The 22,096-nt window shown below is 35.0% G+C and overlaps 1 protein-coding gene across 17 annotated transcripts in view; it reads right to left on the bottom strand.

Annotated features, from left to right (window-relative positions):
* PCLO (piccolo presynaptic cytomatrix protein) overlaps positions 1-22,096 on the bottom strand; it is a 397,307-nt gene that overhangs the window by 104,805 nt on the left and 270,406 nt on the right. For 15 of the 17 annotated variants that reach the window (XM_084977292.1, XM_084977293.1, XM_084977296.1 and 12 more), the window contains one exon: positions 12,393-12,518. In XM_084977292.1, coding sequence (XP_084833418.1) covers positions 12,393-12,518 — 126 coding nt within the window. Of the gene's footprint in view, positions 1-2,619; positions 2,709-12,392; positions 12,519-22,096 lie in introns of all 17 variants that reach the window. The other 2 variants (XR_014816013.1, XM_084977305.1) reach the window with 1 other exon arrangement.

The raw sequence follows: 22,096 nt of genomic DNA, 5'->3' as shown, positions 1-22,096 counted from the left end.
TACTCCTTCACAACCTTCTCTCTGAACTCCCTTCTTATCACCTCAATCAATGTTGTCTATGTATTACAACTGCATACCCATACTACTACACACAATTCTGCAGAAAGTAGCTCAGTGTTCTCCCCCAGTAAGAAACAACATCTCATGCAGGGATGCATTCAAGTATTGCAAGGCCTAATGCTTTTGCAATCTTATGAAAAAAAGAGAAAATTATGGATACAAAATTAATACAAGTGAACGTTTGTTAAAAGGGCAAAAGAAATCACAACAAATCACAAATGTTAAAAAGATGACAAATGCCACAAACATCATACATGTTTCTAACTTCCTGGAGCCTTGTAAGGGGCATGTACAAGTGAGGAAGGAGTCCTGAGACTCAGGTGTCATGATTTATCCATTCGGCTCAAATTCCTTATTTCGTCCCATGTAATTATTCTCACATTCTTAACTCTGTTGCTTGCAATTCTATCTTAAGTAACATATCCAACTCCTCTGGCACACATTTTGCTTCCTCTATTTTATTTTTTATTTTTTCAGGGCTGCACCTGAGGCATGTAGAAGTTCCCAGGCTAGGGTCGCATGGGAGCTGAAACTGCAGTCCTATGCCACAGCTTCAGCGACATGGGATCCGAGCCATGTCTGTGACCTACACTGCAACTCACAGCAATGCCAGATTCTTTAACTCACTGAGCGAAGTCAGAGATCGAACCCACATCCTCATGGATACTAGTTGGGTTCTTAACCCACTGAGCCACAATGGGAACTCTTGCTTCCTCTTTTTAAACCTTTGACTATGTGATTCTTTTCAGGCTTCAATCTCTCTCCCACATCTCTTCCACAGAAAAAGCATCTCATAAGTATGCTTTATAGAAGGGTCTTATGGAAGAGACTTTACACTGAATGCTAAAGACTCAGAGAGTTTCTGTGATTTGTGAATAGTCACACAAAAGTAGTTAATGAGAAAGAATTGTCTACACACTGGGAACCAGAGACCTAACATCTAACACCTACACCACAATTCTGTCCATTAACAAGATATGCTTTCAGTGACTAACAGACCATGAAAATTACATAAACAGATATTCACTGTATGTATGTCCATAGACTTTAATCAGGTGAGATTAACATATTGCTGAAAAGAAGAAAAACTAAGATGTCTTAATGTTTTTAAAAAATATTAGCCAAAACTATGTTTTTAAACTTAGGAGGGGATTTATTACATAAGGCTTGGCTTAATCACTTTGGACATTAAATTAAAAAAATTATTCAGGCCTGATACCTAAAATGATATTCCATGACAGCAAATAACTAGCAGATTAAGACTTCCTTACAGGAAGCCTAAACTTGGTAGGATTAACTGTCATCTATGAAAATAATTTGGTCTATCCTTAACAAAATAGCTTCTATAGCTAGTCTAGTTCTTTACAGCTGACTAAGCATGAAAAATACATCAGCTCATTTCATACTCACAGTTAACCCCATGAGATAGATCTTGCAAATTCTTAATTGAAATCTCAACTTGTGCAGATGCGATAAAAGGAGACTCAGAGAACATAAACAACTTGCCTAAAGTCATGAAGATGGCTTCTGACTTCAAGTCTATGCTTTTTCCATTAGAAGTATTCTAAATCCCTGCAGTTCAGAGCTGAGATGTGACTGTGGTCAATTATCTACACATGTACAGATAGAGGGGCCACGGAGTTCAAGCTTAAATAGCTAACACTTTCTCACCATGAAAGATCTCCAAATTAAGTGTCATACTTTCACCACTGTGCAATACACTATGCTGAACACTATAATAAATATTTCTGATATATTTCTAAATCTGATAAACAATTTTGCAGCCACTATTATCATTCCAATTTCCCAACTGAGAATACCAAGGTACTAAAAATTAAACTACTTATCCAGGCAGTAAGTACCATAGCTCAGTCTAAATCCTGATGTATTTGACTCTGAAAAACATTCTTTACAGATTAAAGGTGTTAAAGCACTGGCTGTTGGAAGATTTGGTATAGTTATTAAAGAAAGCTCAGCCTCTTTATTTCCAAAACAACCACTCCAAGTTCATACAAAAACAAAATGTAGCCTATTATGACATAATGATTAGACAAACCCAAAAATTCACGAACAGAAACAATTGTTTACCATAAAGCAGTATCATTCGAACATACATATATATTTCAAGGTATACCACTCTTGTTGATAACGGCAATCAAAGTAGGATATGGAGTATTATACATACTAAAAAAAGTGTAAAACGGCAATTATTTCGTTTTTCTGATGGCCCCATCAGAAATATTAAGACTCAAACATCTCCTCTGATGAATTTTAAAATAAATTGATAAAAAAGAGAAATAGCTTTCTTTGTCCTTGCAATACAGCTAATCATTAAGGTCCAGACAAGGTGTACAATATCACTGCATCTTAAAAATAATACACTACAACCTACCAATCCAGGTACACACAATTTACATTTTTTTCTTCCCAGAAGACAGGTTCCTAAATATTTATAAGAAAATCTTTGTATCAGCAGGAAATGTGACCGGGTGCCATGTGTACCTGATATACTCTCCAGTAGGAATTTTGGGAAATCTCATGCTAATGACCAATCCGTACCTGGTAATCTCCCTGGAACAAGAACAAGGAAGCTCACTCATCTGTGTGGTGTGTTTCTTGGTCTCCAACCTTGATGACTGCCATGCCATCTGTAACATATGCCAAAAGAGCATAAGCAGAAATAGAGACTTGTTTGCCTAGGAACATTCTCCTTTAAGTAACACAGGAGCGTGTTCTCTAGTAATGCTATTGGAATTAGTTCTTCTACCACAGACTTCCTCATAACAGAGAATCCAGAGGCCAACTTCTAAAATCAAAACTACCACACCAAAAACAGCTAACCTCACCTCCACTTCAATCACTGGTTCTCAATCATAAATCTAACAGCATTTTCTTGCCAGAAATGCTGTCAGTTCATCTTTAGGAAGAGCTAGCTAGCAGGATTAATATCCCCTATAATGAAAAAACTAGAAATTAAGATTTTGGAAATACCCATGAATTAGAATTTATGCCACAGAATAGCTTATGGATGAACTAAGAGAAACTCATTTCCTAGGAAAAGCTAATTTTCCGTATAGCTCTGGTTAAATCCACAAGCAAACATTGGATATCACTGGTTTCAGCTTTTGCTCTCCTAGTCTCTGTCCTAATGATCATGAAGAAGTTTCTTAAAACTACATTCAGATATTAACCCTATACACGTTAGTTCTAAACGACTTTCCCAAAATTCTCCAAAAATTTGATTTTATTTTCAATAATAAAGATACAAGTTATCTTCAAAATACTTTAATTAATTTTCAGTTGGAAAACCTATCATCAATATAAACAAATAATTGTTTTGGGTTCAATGGCTAAAAGGGGTTTAGTTCTTACAGACTCACTGTTCTCTTTGGAAAAACTTATTATTATTGTTATTATTGTCTTTAGGGCCACACCTGTGGCATATGGAGGTTCCTAGGCTAGGGGTCCAATCAGAACTGTAGCAGCGGGCCTATGCCACAGCCACAACTCTGGATCCGAGCTGCGTCTGCAACCTACACCACAGCTTGTGGCAATGCTGGATCCTTAACCCACTGAGCAAGGCCAGGGATCCAACCCGCATCCTCATGGATGCTAGGTGGGTTTGTTAACCACTGAGCCATGACAGAAACTCCCGGAAGTTTGTTGAAATTTGAAAATCATCATGCAGATAATGTATTTCACAATTATAATCTTATGATACAAAATACCAGAGGAAAAATAACAAGTTGAGGAATAAGTTCAAGAAATCCAGTGGTAAGCTTAGAAGCAATGATGTGCACATAAAGGATCAGATTTGGCCAATTGTATTTCTCAAACTTTTACTTTATTTACATTTATTTACATACTATTTAAGAGTAGTTTATTTTCTATTCTTTCTTTTCTGTAGCTATAATATTTTGATAAGTTGATATAAAATGACACAAACTTGTTAAGTTTAATAATTGCTATGTAAGTTTTTTTAATGTCCTAACTTACTTTTTATATTGATTCAGAATATAATGATTAAAGCAGAACAAAGATCTAGCACTACAACAAATAGATAAGACTCAATTTAAAAATATACATATTTTTCCAAGTTAATCTATACTTTCAATATAATCATGATGAAATTTTAACAGAGATTTTCCTTAAAATTGACAAGTTGGTTCTAGAATGTCTATACAAGATCAAAGGTCAAGAATTGTCCCAACAAGTTTTTGAAGAACAGCAATCCAGTAGATTACCTACCATATGTCAGGACTTAAAAATAAAGATATAATTAAAACAATGTGTCATTTATGTAGGGATAGATAAACAGACTAGTAGATTCAACAAAGATCTTATGAAAGATCCACACATGTATAAAAAGAAAATCAATATATGACAGATGGGGCAGTGTAGATCAGTGGGAGTAATGAACAGTGCACAGGCAAGTGATTATCCATACTGATAGGGGAAAGATACTAAAAGTTCTACTCTGACCACAGATAGATTAAACAATTCTATACCTATAAGGATATTACATAAAGAGTACTACTTTACAATTTTTAGAAGAAAATATAGGCTAATATTTTAAATTTTCAGGGAAGGAGAATGTCCTAAACAATACAGAACATTTGTAAAACTTAATAGAACCAAAATAAGCTATGTTAAAATTTCAACTTTTGAAAAAAAAAAAAGATGCTAAATAAAGCTAAATTCTGGGAGAAGTGGTGTAAGGTATTTACAGCCTACATACTTGACAAATGATTATATCCAGAATATATAAAGATTCTCTAAAATTCAATTTAAAATACACAAACAATCCAATTAAAGGATAAGCAAAAGAACAGGCAAGTCACAGATGAGAAAAACCCAAGAACTAACAAGATTAATGAAATATTATCATATTTAACATTATTGAAAAGTAAGGCAAACAAAGAAAACAGTGGGATATCATGTCATACTATATTTGAAAAAGAAAATGTAGAGAAAGAGGAACAAGGTTATAAAGGAACATGAACATTAATTTACTACTGATGAATGTAAAAATTGTATGATACTTTGGACAGAAATTTGGGAAAATCAACTATTGTTGAAGAAACCACACACTTTGCTACATTATTTAACAAGATAGTCATTATAGCACAGAAATTTAACTTGTATTATAGAGGAATAGAGGAAACTCATGCACAAGGAGACTACTCCAAAAAATTCATTATAGCATTCTTTGAAACAGTAAAAACAACTCATAAATAACCTAAATAAAAAATAAACCTCAAAAGACAAGGTTTAAACTGTAGTAGAAAAATGCAATAATAGAATTCTGCCCTACAGTTAAAATAAATAATGGGAACTACATGTACCACTTTAGACAAATCTCATAAACTCTGGGATTAAATAAAGTGGCAAAAATACACGTACAGTAAGATATAATTTATGTAAAATTTCATAAACAAGCAATATGAATTTTTATATAGTTTGTGAATACATACATAAAACTATAAAGAAAAGTAAGTAAAAACATAACCTCAAATTAAGTCTGGTGGTTTAATCTGGGCTAGTAAGAGGTTTGGGAGAGGAGAGGTAACTAGGAAGCTTTAACTGATTAATAGGTGCCTGTCTTTCCTAAAATAAATAAAACAAATAAGCAAAAATGTGAAGACTCAAAATAGCACAGTGAGTACATGGCCGCTGGCCTTATTATTCTCAACATTTTTCCTCCCACCACTCAAATGTTTGTAATGAAGCTTACAGGTCAGTGCCCATTTAAGTGATAAATTGCACATATCAAACCATGAGCGCTGAGAAGCATCCCTGTTCCCCTGCTCCATTCCCAACGGGGGAGGCAGAACAGGAGATGTGGGTTGTGAACTGGGCATCCCAACAGATGAGAAACTTTATAATGCAAATCTTTGAAGGCAATTTTCTGGATTGTGGAGGGGGCTCAGACGAAGGAAAAATCACTTTCACTTTCTTTTAAAAAAATTACAGTTAATTTACAATGTGTCAATTTCTGCTGTACAGCAAAATGAGTCATACATTTATATATACATTCATTACATTCATGTATACATATATATATACACACACATTCTTTTTCTGATATTATCTGTTATTAACCATTATTGATTACACTTACTTAAGTGTTCCTCTTTTGAGAGTTATTCAAGTTGTTTACAGGTTATCATTATTATAAAGAATTTGTAATGGATGTCTTTGTATACACTGTTTTGGGAAAAAAATCACATTCACTTCCAAGGAATTAGTAGACATCAAACCCTGACTTTCTGTGGTTACCATGTAACAGAGAAATTCAACCACTGAGTTACTCCAGTAAAATTTTCAGACTGAGAACAAACCCCACTCACTGTTTTAAGTGCAAATGAATCAGATGTATCAGGCAGCAAACACTCCCATGCAGTACCTGTTATTCTGAGTTCAGATTTTAGCTTCTAATTTAAAACTCAATCGTTTTGTGCCCTTTACCCCTTCTCAACTACAGAGCCAATACAATGATTGGGAGATTCTGGGTTGGAGAAGACTCCACAGAGAAAAATCCCCTCTCTTACGTCACTACACAGGGAGAGAGTGCTGCATTTTCCAGATTGGAGAGGTTCCTCTTGGATCACAAAAAATTCAATCCCCAACCCGGACCCCAGAGATCTGAATTTAAATTCAAACAAAGAAAATCTAAGAGAAAATAAAGGGTAAATTTATATAAATTGATGAGCACAAAAGCTCAGAGTTGTAAGAACATGTCTGCAGGGGGGAAAATTTCTATTTTGCATCTTTTCCAAAGAGAGAATCAAAAATCATATTACCGAATATCACTGCTGCTTTAGGTGTACATTTTCCCCCTTACAAACCGTAGAGTATGACTACATGTAATATTTTATTTGCTTCACACAACACTGTATGGAGTAATATCTTTTGAAAAAAAATTTTTTGAGGACCGCACCTGCTGCATATGGAAGTTCCCAGGCTAGGGGTCGAATTGGAGCTGTAGGTTCCAGGCTATGCCACAGCCACTGCAATGTGGGAACCAAGCCGTGTCTGTGTCCTACACCACAGCTCACAGCAACGCTGGATCGTTTACCCACTGAGCGAGGCCAGGGATTGAACCTGCATCCTCATGGATTCTAGTCGGGTTTGTTATTGCTGAGATACAACAGGACTCCAGGACAAATATTTTAATAAGTACCAACTTTTGTAACTAAAAAGGAGCTCTTTTGTTTTTCTGGCTGTGCCTGAGGCATGCGGAAGTTCTCTGGCCAGGGATCGGATCTGTGCCACAGCAGTGACCCAAGCTGCTGCAGTGACAACACCAGATCCTTTCAAGAACTGCCATAAGGGAATTCTTAAAAATTAATTCTTTTGATCATTCATTTTTAAAGATGTTGCTTGAATGTTGTTTTATTTGGCACTTGTGTTGAGTGCTGAGTACTCAGAAGAAAGAAAACTCAGAGTTAAGGGACATGAGAGATACAGACACAAATTGTACGGAACACAAAGAACAGGAACTGGTCTTTATAGGAGATATTGACAACTGTATTACTGACTCCCCAAATTTGGAGATGGTTAGAACCCTGAGCTGAGAAGAATATGTAAAGAGTTATTTTGAAAGAGAGTGTTACTTTTAAAACATGCTCTGAGTTCGAAACTTCTTAAAAGTATTATGACATGGAAGTAAAATAGCCTAGAGAAAAGAAAGTTTATTACAGAGGAAGCATCTAGTTTTTTTGAGGCTATTAAGACATTAATTATATGGAACTTTGTATTGATATTTAATAAATAAGATTTATAGCATCTAAGGATAGAGTTTTTGCGTGTTTTTTTTTTTTTTTTTTTTTTGCTGTGCCCAGTGCATGTGAAGTTCCTGGGCCAGGGATCAAACCCATACCACAAGAATAACCACAGCCACAGCAATGACAACACCAGGTCCTTAACCCACCAAGCCACCAGGGAACTCCTAATGATAGCAATTTAAAAGGGAATTGGCAAGTTAAATATATATTCAAAATCCATATATTTGAGTGTACTTTTAGATGCTCAAATCAGTTCAAACAAAAATAACAACATTAAAGACCAAAATGAGAAAATTTTATACACTATTTCAAACCCTCATATTGCTCAGGATTTCACAGCTCTGATACTGTTGGTCTAAAACTGTTAACATTTTAATCTTGAAGCAAATAGCAAGAACTGGCACTCAAGAAACTTCATTAGATTTGTAATTTAATCCCCCAGATTTTTTGTCTTCTTTTTCTCAACAGAACAAAGACTGCCCTTAGGCATTAAAAAGAAGATTAATAGGTAGTAAAAGATCATCTTCTGTCCAGTACCTGTTTAAGAATGTTTACTAAATATCCCTGCCAAATGAATTTTAAGATTTTGAAAGATGAAAACCCTCAAGAACCTGATTGCCAGAGTTCTTTCACAAAACTATTAGAGAATGTTGTAAAACTGAAAGATTGATTCAGGAAATTTTAGTTAATATAACTCTCTCTAAATGCATTTTTTATTTTAGTGATGACACACAAGCTAATATTAGGAGAGTTTTAAAGTTAATTTATTGAATACAGCCTAATGATTTTTCAATGAAAATTACAGCTATTTCTCAGTATTCTGAAACATAAAACTCTCTCACATTATTTAACAAGGTAAATGACCTTGTTCAGAAAGATTTTTCAAAAAGATGTTCAATCAAAATCTTCCAATAAATAAGCAGAGTAGTGATTCAGGAAGTATACTGGTGACATTTTTTTCTCCTCCATTTAATGATAGCTATGTAAGTGAGTACTTTCAGAATACCACTTGGCTTATGAGCATCAAAAGACCTACATCATTGACAAATACGCTTTAAATGCATAAGTTTTGAGAATAAAACTGGAGGAAATTAGAAAATTCTCTTGCTCTCCCCAAAATCAACACAGAGTTCATGTCTTTGAGTACAATAAAAGTGTTAACATGTCAGACCATGAGTCTGAAAAGGTTATTGTAGGAAAAATGACCAAATTTAGAAAAAATACTAGACACAGTCAAACTGTTAATGAACAATCACGCTGTAATGTGGAGTGGTAAAAAGCACAATCTAAGAATTCTATTGTCAATCGTCATTCATGTTTTAAATCAGCTAGAAGATAATTTTGAACCATAAAGGCTCAGTCTGTATACCTTTACATTTAGAAATGCACAAAGATAATACCTACAAGAGAGCAAATCAATTCCTATGCCTACCTGGAATTCACAGCACAAATGATGAAATTAAATAATATAAACACAAATATACTTTATCTACTTATCTATCTATTTATATATATATGTATAATTTTTCCTTAGGAGAGAATTAACTTCAAACTGTGGGAGGTTAACTTTATTCCCTTCAATAAACAAATTCTTAATAACCCACATTCATGAATATAATTTTTAAAATTAAAAAAGCCACCACACTCCAGGGATTAAGCAACTGGTATTATTCTAGTGTACTTCACATCTCAGGCATAAAAATCAGAGTTGTGTTTCAATCAATCCAGTGCTTTGAAACTTTCTGATCATCTATTACAGCTTGAGGCTGTGTTCCCTAAGCATATCATGTATGAATGAAACACATAACTATAGACAAAAACCCATACACACACACACACACACACACACACACACACACACACACACAATAAAACCAGAAAATATACTGTTATATACTGGTCTGAACAAAATGAGTCCTTGTGGATATTCATTTGGACTGATAACTTTCCAGTCAGTTCTTTGGACATAAAAAAGAATGAACATTTATCATTCTAGCCTGGTGGCATAGAACATAGCTATAGCCTTATGGATAGGAGAAACTAAATGATTATGTAAAAATTACTCCTTAGAATATCTAATGTTTCAAAAACAGGATCTAAATATTGACAATCAAGATAGCATCATGAATCTGAGATAAATATTACCACGAGTTTGATTAAAGGTTCATACTGTAAGAGAAAATCAAGCAAAGCTAGAAATCATAAATAACAAACTATGGGTTATACAAAAACTGGACTAATCAGAGGATCTGTACACATAGAAGAGCCTGGATTGACACCTTGGCAAATCTTTGGGAGAATCAGTGAGTAATGCTATTAATAAAAGTAAAATCTTAAGTTACATGCACATAGTTTTAAATGATTTCCCATTTAAACCAAGTAAACAAACTGTAAAACTATTAGTTCAAAAAAGGTGAGGATATTAGTGGCATTCTCTGAATTTATAAAATCACAAATATAACTTTAGATTCATTTGATTCATTTCAATTTTCTTTTGTCAGTTTGTATTATATCTCTTTTTAAATTTAAAAAAATTTCTTTAGGGCTGCTTCTGCAGCAAATGGAAGTTCCCAGGCTAGGTGTTGAATTAGAGCTACAGCTGCCCGCCACAGCCACAGCAGTACCAGATCCCAGCTGCATCTATGACCTATGCTGCAACTTGTGGCAATGCCAATCTTTCACCAACTGAACCAAGTGAGCAAGGCCAAGGATTGAATCCACATCCTCACAGAGCTATGTCGGGTTTTTAACCCACTGAGCCACAACAGGTATGTGAACTTAAAAATGGCCATGAAAGCTACCAAATGCAAAAAGCATCACTTCACCACAGAGTGCTTCACTGGAAGTCATCCGGATTTGTAGCATTTACCAATTATCATGGTGTAAAGACAAAGAAGTGTATGAACTTTTATCTTTAAATTTTCAAGTATCTTTATCAAACTATATCACATACAGGAACCACTAAATTTTATCTTTAAATAAAAATAGAATATTCATTTCTGTCTGAAGTACACTATCTGAAAACAAGCATATCACTCCCATCCTTACATATGGGGCTCACTTTCCTTATCTTAACTAGACTGCAGTACCAAAAGAGTACATTAGGCATGAGAGGATTAGAAAATCATTTATGTAGAAAATTCATATAGACCCAGTGTTCACTTATTATTGTTAAATCTTGATACATATAGTCTTCTTCATTTAGCTATATGGCTAGCTCTCCCAATTTTCACTATTATCTGACTACCATTATAATATTTTAATAATACACTTTCAGTTATCTATTTGGTGATTTCCATTCTGAAAATCAACAAGCAAATCAATGAACAAAAAAGGGCCTGTTTTATAGCATTTGCCTATTTTTACATTGTAAATACTGTCACCACGGCCAATTCAAACTATCAAAGTGATGGTACTGAACGTGAACTTGGGACAAGATGTACAAAGCATCTCTAGGTGAACTGGTCAAGCTGATTCCAGCAAACATGGTGATGAACAAATATTGCCTTAAGATGTGTTTATTCTAATAGTCTATCAAAATATTCAGAGATTTTTTTTGGTAGATTCAAATATATTTAAGACAATGGCAGTGAGTAATTTTAACATAAGTTTAAAACAATAAGAGGCAACATTTTATTATGAAATGACAGAAAAACTCTTTCTAAATAAACATTTAATTTAGGATAAAAAATGAAAGGATAGGTTGAGGCTGCTTTGTGATAAAATTATTTGTGATAAACAGTATGACTGAAAACTTACAAACTATATCTATGTTAGGTTTTGGAAAACTCAAATGACCACATCATCTAATTAACAGGTGAAAATTATCACTGTGTATCTTAAGCTATAACATTTTACTGAAACATAATTTTATGGCCCACTAGATACATCTGTAATGTTCATTATTTTAAAATGCTTAGATGTAATGAGGTGAACAGAATAATACCTAGCAAAGGAGTTGGAAATTTTTTTCCTATATAGTTAAAGAGTATATATTTTAGGATTTGCAGACCATACATTTCCATTGGGAATGCAGTGCTGCTATTATAGTGTTCAATATGTAAATTAATAATCTTGGCTGTGTTCCAATAGCACAATGTTTACAAAAACAAGCTGCAGCAGGTGGATTTGACCCATGGATCATCTGCAGTGTGCTGACCTGACGTTAGCATGTACTGAATCATCTGATGTTTCTCTGGCTCTGATTGCAATATAACCTTTCTTGGTGTTTATGAAATACTGATCCTTTTAATCAAAGTGTTTTTTAAATATAACATTGCCCTATTCATTGAAAAAATCTTGACTAATTACGGTTTCTTAAACAAGGTATTCCCATAGCAAACCAACTGCCAAAAGGACAATGCAATTGAAAATAAAATGAATATAGTTGTGGGCAAAATTTTTTTTATACTTCTATACCAAAAAGTCATAATTAACCATAAGAAGAGATTTCCCTAGACAGTAAAAGAAGAGAAAAATTTCATATTAAGGTATACGTAATATGAGCACATTCATTTTAATTGATTCTGAAATCCTTATTCTTACCTTCCGCAAGTTTCCCTGTCTGTTCGGCACTTCCCCCAGGTAGAATCTTGGCGATATAGGCTCCAATTTCTCCACTGTGTCCAGGGATTTCTTTACCACCCACAATTCTAATTCCTAATCCATTACCTGCATTGAAAAATTAGCAAATTATTAAGAGTAATTTACGAAAGGACAAGTTATCACAAGTTATAAGGTGCACAAAAAATGGGTTCTGGTATCTAGAAGTTAAATACAGCATGAATATTGGAATTGGATGCTGATAATAAAAGAACAATATTCTGGTTTCAATAATAGTTAATATAAAAGAGAACTTTCTGAGATCTTGGTAGAATCTATAATGATTAACAAATTATTTTTTATTTCAGCCATATTCATGAATGTATTAAGGCCTTATTCATCTATTTATGTTGACAAAATATTTGTCCATTTTGATCAGATATTTTGTAAAAATTTTATATGAGGACATACCCAGTATAAGAAATTCCAGAGAATACAACTCATTTGTGGAACTGAGGAGTATTTAACTTACAAAAAGGTAGTAATGGTTATAAATTGAGAAGACATAATCCAAACATAAAAATTATTGCAACTGATAAAGTGAAACATGAATGCAACTTAAGAATTATTGTTCACTTTTCAGCTGTAACTCATCAACTATTTTTTTTGTATATTAACATGGTACTTACAACAGTTACAATAAAAGCATTCTTAATTGATAAACAACTGAGTAAACAGTTCCTTATTCCACAAAACAGATTTTTTTTGTAATTAGCCACATGGAAATTAGATGGAGAATGATTATTATGAGAAATTTAATTGAGATGCACAACTAAAGACTGAGCACACTTCACCAAAATGGACCGGAAACCTTGAAAAAGATACCCTACTCCAGAAGAAAAAGAGGAGGCCACATCAAGAGGTAGGAGGGGCAATTTCACCATATAAACAACCCCATACTTCCTGGGTGGGAAGCTCCACAGACTGGAAACTAACTGGTTCACAGACACTCACCTACAGGAGGGAGAGTTCTGAGCCACACATCAAACTCTCACGTGTGGGGATCTGCCACAGGGAGAAAGAGCCCCGGAGCATCTGGCATTGAAGGCCACTGGGGCTTGTGCATAAGAGCTCCATGGGACTGGGGGAAACGGAGACCCCATTCTTAAAAGGCGCACACAGACTTTCACGTGCACTGGGTACCAGGGCAAAGCAAAGTCTCCAAGGGAATCTGGGTCAAACCTGGCTGCAGTTCTTGGAGGACATCCTGGGAAAACAGGGGTGAATGTGGCTTGTTGTGAGGGAAGGACATTGGAAGCAAAGCTCTAGGGAATATTCAGCAGCCGTGCCTTTCTCTGAAGGTGGCCATTTTGGGAAAATCTGGCCCCACCCGTCAGCCAGCCACTGAGAAACCCCAGGGCAAACGACAACCCAGGTGGGATCACAGCCCCACCCCTCAGGAAACAGGCTACCTAAAGACCCCTCAGGCATACAGCTGCCTCTAATCCCATCCAGAGACTTAGCCCCACCCACCACAGGGATTAGAATCGTCTCCTCCTACCAGGGGGCAGGCATTAGCCCCTCCCATCAGGAAGCCTACACCAAGCCCCCATACTGACCTCAGCCACAGGGGGGCAGACATCAGAAGTAAGAGAGGCTACAACTCTATTACCTGTAAGAAGGTCATCACACCAAAAACCTATAAAAATAAAAAGACAGAGAACTATAACTCAGATGAGGGAGAAAGAAAAAACCCCAGAAAAACAGTTAAGCCATGAGGAGATTCTCAGCCTCCAGGAAAAAGACTTTAGACTATTGATGCTGAAGAAGATGCAAGACATTGGAAATAAACTGGAGGCAAAGATGGATAATCAACAGGAAACACTGAGCAAAGAAATATAAGATATAAAACTTAAACAAGAAGAGATGCAAAATACAATAACTGAAATAAAAATTAACTAGAAGCAGCTAACAGCAGAATACAGGAGGCAGAAGAACGAATAAGCGAGGTGGAGGACAGATTAGTGGAAATTACGGATGCAGAACAGAAAAGAGAAAAAAGATTGAAAACAAATGAAGAGAGTCTCAGAGAACTCTGGGACAACGTGAAACGCACCAACATCTGTATTACAGGGGTGCCAGAAGGAGAAGAGAGAGAGAAGGAGACAAAAAATATTCCAAGAGATAATAGCTGAAAACTTCCCTAACATGGGGAAGGAATCACTCACTCAAATCCAGGAAGCACAACGAGTACCATACAAAATAAACCCAAGGAGGAACACCCCGAGACACATACTAGTCAAACTGACCAAAATTAAAGACAAACAGAAAATCTTGAAAGCAGCTAGGGAAAAGAAACAAATAACATACATGGGTACCCCAATAAGGCTACTGGCAGATTTTTCAGCAGAAACTCTGCAGGCCAGAAGGGAGTGGCATGATATACTCAACATGATGAAAGGAAAAAACCTCCAACCAAGATTACTCTACCCAGCAAGGCTCTTGTTCAGATTTGAAGGAGAAATCAAAACTTTCACAGATAAGCAAAAGCTGAGAGAATTCAGCAACACTAAACCAGCCTTACAACAAATACTAAAGGAACTTCTCTAGGCAGAAAAGAACAAGAGAAAAAGGAAAGGAAAAAAAGCAGCAAAAACAAATCCAAAGTAATTGATAAAAATGGCAATAAGAACATACATATCAATAATTACCTTAAATGTGAATGGACTAAACGCCCCAACCAAAAGACATAGACTGGCTGAATGGATACAAAAACAAGACACATATATATGCTGTCTTCAAGAGACCCACTTCACTTCTAGGGATACATACAAATTGAAAGTGAGAGGTTGGAAGAAAATATTCCATGCAAACAGGGAAAAAAAGAAAGCTGGAGTAGCAATACTCATATCAGATAAAATAGACTTTAAAATGAAGAATATTTTCAGGGACAAAGAAGGACATTACATAATGATCAAAGGATCAATCCAAGAAGAAGATATAATAATTTTAAATATCTACGCACCCAACACAGGTTCACCACAATATATAAGGCAACTGCTAACAACCTTAAAAGGAGAAATCGACAATAACACAATCATAGTGGAGGACTTTAACACCCCACTTACAGCAATGGACAGATCAACCAGACAGAAAATCAATAAGGAAACACAGGCCCTGAATGAAGCATTAAACCAGATGGACTTCATAGATATTTATAGGACATTTCATCTGAAAGCAACAGAATACACATTCTTCTCAAGTGCACATGGAACATTCTCTCAGATTGACCATATCCTGGGCTACAAATCCAACCTCGGTAACTTTAAAAAAATTGAAATCATATCAAGCATCTTTTCCAACCACAATGCTATACGTCTGGAAATCAACAACAAGAAAAAAAACTGCAAAAAACAAAAACACGTGGAGACTCAACAATATGCTACTAAACAACCAATGGATCACTGAAGAAATCAAAGAGGAAATTAAAAAATACCTAGCAGCAAATGACAACGAAGATACAACACTCCAAAACCTATGGGATGCAGCAAAAGCCGTTCTAAGAGGAAAGTTTAGAGCAATACAAGCCCACCTCAGGAAACAAGAAAAAGTCCAAATAAACAAGCTAACTTTACATCTAAAGCAGCTCGAGAGAGAAGAATAGACAAGACCTAAAGTTAGTAGAAGGGAAGAAATCATAAAGATCAGAGCAGAAATCAATGAAATAGAAACAAGGAAAACCATAGAAAAGATCAATGAAACGAAAAGCTGGTTTTTTGAAAAGATTAACAAAATTGATAAACCCCTAGCCAGACTTATTGAGAAAAAAAAGAGAGAGGACTCAAATCAATAAAATTAGAAATGAAAAAGGAGAAGTAACAACGGACACCACAGAAATACAAAGGATCATAAGAGACTACCATATGCAACTATATGCCAATAAAATAGAAAACCTAGAAGAAATGGACAAATTCTTAAAAAAGTACAATTTTCCAAGACTAAACCAAGATGAAATAGAAAAGATGAATGGACGCATCATAAGAACTGAAATTGAAACTGTGATTAAAAAAAACTTCCAACAAACAAAAGTCCAGGACCAGATGGCTTCACAGGTGAATTCTATCAAACATTTAGAGAAAAGCTAACACCTCTCCTTCTGAAACTTTTTCAAAAAATTGCAGAAGGGATACTCCCAAACTCATTCTATGAGGCCTCCGTCACCCTGGTACCAAAACCAGACAAAGACTCCACAAAAAAAGAAAACCACAGGCCAATATCACTGATGAACATCGATGCAAAAATCCTCAACAAAATACTAGCAAACCGCATCCAACAATACATTAAAAGGATTGTACATCATGATCAAGTGGGATGTATCCCAGGGATGCAAGTGTTCTTCAATATCTGCAAATCCATCAGTGTGATACACCACATTAACAAACTGAAGAATCAAAACCATATGATCCTCTCAATAGACGCGGAAAAAGCCTTTGACAAAATCCAACACCCATTTCTGATAAAAACCCTTCAGAAAGTGGGCATAACAGGAACCTCAACATGATAAAGGCCATATAGGACAAACCCACAGCGAACATCATTCTCAATGGTGAAAAGCTGAAAGAATTCCTGCTGAGATCAGGAACAATATAAGGATGTCCGCTCTCACCACTACTCTTCAACATAGTTCTGGAAGTCCTAGCCACAGCAATCAGAGAAGTAAAATAAATAAAAGGAATCCAAATTGGAAAGGAAGAAGTAAAACTATCGCTATTTGCAGATGACATGATACTATACCTAGAGAATCCTAAAGACTCTACCAGAAAACTGTTAGAGCTTATCCATGAATTTGGCAAAGTTGCAGGATACAAAATCAATACACAGAAATCAATAGCGTTTCTATATACTAACAATGAAAAAGCAGAAGAGGAAATTAGGGAAGCAATCCCGTTTACCATCGCATCCAAAAGAATAAAATACCTAGGAGTAAACCTACCTAAAGAAACAAAAGACCTGTACTCTGAAAACTACAAGCCACTGATGAAAGAAATCAAAGATGACACAAATAAATGGAAAGATATACCATGCTCATGGATTGGAAGAGCTAATATTATCAAAATGACTCTACTACTCAAGGCAATCTACAGATTCAATGCAATCGCTATCAAATTACCAAGGACATTTTTCATAGAACTTGAACAAAATATTTTAAAGTTTATTTGGAAGCACAAAAGACCCAGAATAGCCAAAGACATCCTGAAAAAGAAAAATGGAGCTGGAGGAATCAGGCTCCCAGACTTCAGACTCTACTACAAAGAAACAGTCGTCAAAACTGCATGGTTCTGGCACAAAGACAGACATATAGATCAGTGGAACAGGATAGAAAGCCCAGAATTAAACCCATGCACTTACAGCCAACTCATCTATAACAAAGGAAGCAAGACTATACAATGGAGGAAGGACAGCTTGTTCAATAAGTGGTGCTGGGAAAACTGGACAGCCACATGAAAAAGAATGAAATTAGAACACTCCCTAACACCATACACAAAAATAAACTCCAAATGTATTAAAGACCTAGATATAAGACCAGATACTATCAAACTCCTAGAGGAAAACATAGGCCAAACACTCTCTGACATAAACAACAGCAACATCTTCTCAGATCTACCTCTCAGAGTATTGACAATAAAAAGAAAAATAAGCAAATGGGACCTAATCAAACTTCAAAGTTTCCGCACAGCAAAGGAAACCCTAAACAACACAAAATGACAACCCACAGAATGGGAGAAAATCTTTGCAAGTGAATCGACTGACAAGGGATTAATCTCCAAAATTTATAAACAACTTCTGCAGCTCCATACCAAAAAAAACAAACAACCCCATCCAAAAATGGGCAGAAGATCTAAACAGACAATTCTCCAAAGAAGACATACAGATGGCCGAGAAACACATGAAAAGATGTTCAGTGTCACTCATTATTAGAGAAATACAAATCAAAACCACTCTGAGGTACCACCTTACACCAGCCAGAATGGCCATCATCCAAAAGTCTACAAACAATAAGTGCTGGAGAGGGGGTGGAGAAAATCCCACTGTTGGTGGGATTGTAAATTGGTGCAACCACTGTGGAAAGCAGTATGGAGATTCCTCGGAAAACTAACCATAGAACTACCATTTGATCCAGCAATCCCACTCCTGGGCATCTATCCAGAGAAAACCACGACTCGCAAAGACACATGTACTCCAATGTTCATTGCAGCACTATTTACAATAGCCAAGACATGGAAACAACCTAAATGTCTATCGACAGAAGAGTGGATCCAGAAGATGTGGTACATATACACAATGGAATATTACTCAGCCATCAAAAGAACGAATTAACAGCATTTTTAGCAACACGGATGGACCTAGAAATTATCATGCTAAGTGAAGTCAGCCATACAATGAGACACCAACATCAAATGCTTTCACTGACATGTGGAATCTGAAAAAAGCACAGACGGAACTTCTTTGCAGAACACATGCTGACTCACAGACACTGAAAAACTTATGGTCTCTGGAGGAGGCAGTTTGGGGGGTGGGGGGATGTGCTTGGGCTGTGGGATGGAAATCCTGTGAAATCAGATCGTTATGATCATTATACAACTACAGATGTGATAAATTCATTTGAGTAATAAAAAAAATGAAAAAAAGAAATTTAATTGAGACAAATAAACTGCTGATATTTTAAGTTTATCTTTTTTAAAAATAAACTAAAAATTAGAAAGTGTATATGGCATAAGATATATTTTTGTTACAAATGTCAAGCAGAAGAAAGAATTCTCCTCCATTACTGAAGACACAATTAATTACCTCTTTAAATTAAAATTCATTCCATTCAGTAACTAAAGTACTATTTTCAACGCTTTCAAAAATCTCCAAATTTTAAAAGCCATCTTTCTTCCAAATCTTGTTCCCTTCCCTGTTAACTCTTCAAAAACAATTCCTGTAGTTAGCATCAACACAGGTCAAACATTTAAGAAGCAGGAGTACTGAATTATGGAACTCTTCTTCATTTATCTACTAGGGATATATTTTGTTAAAATATTTCTTATATCCAGGTGATGTGATACTTCCAAATGAATTTCCTCTCTCCTTTTCTTTCTCGCTCCCTCTCTTTTTTCATCCTTCTTTCCTTGTTTTTCACTACTCCAACCCCATGCTCATTCTCCAGCCCTGCTTTCAATGTCAGAACAAGTGTTCTGAAGATTTAGTCTCAAAACAAAAACAAAATCAATACAAATTAACTGTATGCTTCTACAAGGTGTTGTTAAGGGTTTGAGTTAAATAAGATACTATCTTTCTCTGGCCCCATTTGTGGAGCTGTTCTGTAATAAGTTTTTTGGTTCAGTGTTACTATTTTTAGTAGAGATTAATATATGATATAAATTGACTATAACTGTATGAATACAGAATATTATTTAGTATATGACTTAGTCTCAACCAAGTCTGGATAGACACAGTTGATTTCTTAGACATTAGCCTTTAAAGATTTACCAGGACTGATTCTACAGTAAGACATCAGATACAGGATAGAAGATGAAGAAAAGTTATTAGCCCCCTTCCTTCATTCAATTAGTTTAGCCTATTTTTTTTTTTTTTTTTTTTTTTTAGTATACCAAGGTCACTTACAACATGAGGATATAAAAATTGCTGGTCATTTTTAAAGGGTTATTCCATAGAATTTATCTGTAAAAAAATAAAAACAGATTCTTAATCTAAGATTTTTTTTTCACGTTCCATGGTTGAATCACTTACAAGCTGTAATTTATCACTTATTAAAGACTCCATAAACCCCACACAGATATTAAATTTCTAATATGGTGAGTATAGCCATATCAATTTTAAAACATGGTCAGTATGAGTTCCCAAACGATGATTCATGCTAATTTTTTAAAGGCATAGTTGTTTAAGACTATGCTTCATATCAAAATGTATTATAATTTATGCTAGACTATAGCAGAGTACAGTAGGGCACAGTAAGGTACTTGCGGAATTGGTCCTCTTTCTTTTTTTATAATAATTTTTATTTTTTTCATTATAGCTGGTTTACAGTGTTCTGTCAATTTTCTACTGTACAGCAACGTGACCTAGTCACACATACATGCATATATTCTTTTTTCTCACATTCTCGTGCTCCATAATAAGTGACCAGCATTATATAATAAATGGTGCAGCCATATGTTTAGAATCTACAGACAATTACACCCTGTAAAGGTATAACTAAAAACTTTTCATACCTTGTAAAGCTAAAAACTAGTTGTAGAACTTCAAAATCTATTAATTAGCCTAAGTGACTATTTTTATAACTTTGATCATAATTTCATTCTGTAGATGACATTATCTTGAGGGTTAAATAGTTGGGTCCTTACTGTCATTTGATTTTTGGTGACCATATACATTCTAAAACCCTGTAGCATAGGATCTGTGACATGAAATTACAATTACATCCATCTTAATAAAGTAGCATGACATAATAACTATCTAATTTTATAAAATACATTTTCATGCTAGTTAATTCAACACTTTCTAAACATACTTTATAAATTCCAGTGTCTTCAGTAAAATGGTAGTAATATATAGCCATGGAAATATTTTGAGAAATGATATTTACATACAGTTGACTCTTGAGCAACCTGGTGGTTGGGATGCTGACCCCCTATACAGTTGAAAATCCACATATAATTATAATCAGCCTTCCATAAAAACTATTCCTCTGTATTTGTGGTTCTATACCCCTGGATTCAACCAACTATAGATGGTATAATATTGTGTAGTATTTACTACTGAAAAATAACTGCATATAAGTGGATCCATGCAGTTCAAACCCATGCTGTTCAAGGTCAACTGAATATACAAACCATTTCAGGCATATAGTAAATTTTCAAAAATTGCTTTCTCTAAGTGATGCTACTGTGGTTGCTGCTGTTTTCACGTATACAATAAAGTAGCATAGAAATATTAAAAATTTATAGCAGAACAGGATGGTAGAAAATAAAAAGGCACAGAAAGCATAATATTTTTGTTTATTTTACAGTACGTGCTTGTACCCTAATTTGTATGTCAAAAGTATAAATTTAATTTACACAATTTCTAAGAATTTAAATCTGGGCATTTTGATTTAATGTTTCTATAGTTATACTTTGATATTTTACATACTAAATACAGATAAAAATTAACAAAGATGCTCCTATAAAAATAAAACAACACAGCTCAAATCTAAAAAGCAAAATGCCAATAAAGAATTTGATAAACTCAAGAGCAACATTAATCTTTAACTGCTTAAATCTAAATGGTTGTTGAAAAATGATATATAATTATTATTTTTTGGCTACACCTACAGTATGTGGAAATTCCTGGGCCAGGGATTAAACCTGAACCACAGCAGCGACTCAAGCTGCTTTGGTGACAATGCTGGATCTTTACCCTGCTGCGTCACAGGAGAATTCCATATCATCATTTTTAACTTTTACACATTTTTTAGAACATAATCAGCTTATTTTCACCTCTGCTTCTATTTCACCTAGAAACATTGCTAAAACACTTCCTCAGCTGTCTGAAGAATGCACTAGTCTTGCTACTGAGTTCACAGTATGACGGAGTAGGGAAGCCAATAGTTACTATAAAGAACATCTGAGCTTTAGTAAAAAAGACTGTCAAAAGTGATAGCA

The sequence above is a fragment of the Sus scrofa genome, chromosome 9 (genome assembly GCF_054392235.1).
Source record: "Sus scrofa isolate SSC_HxYL_T2T_F1_AM1 chromosome 9, Sscrofa_HxYL_maternal_Yorkshire_Landrace_v2.0, whole genome shotgun sequence".
Taxonomy (NCBI): Eukaryota; Metazoa; Chordata; class Mammalia; order Artiodactyla; family Suidae; genus Sus; species Sus scrofa.
Note: the sequence above shows the minus strand (reverse complement) of the source record. Positions and strands in the feature narration are given on the sequence as shown.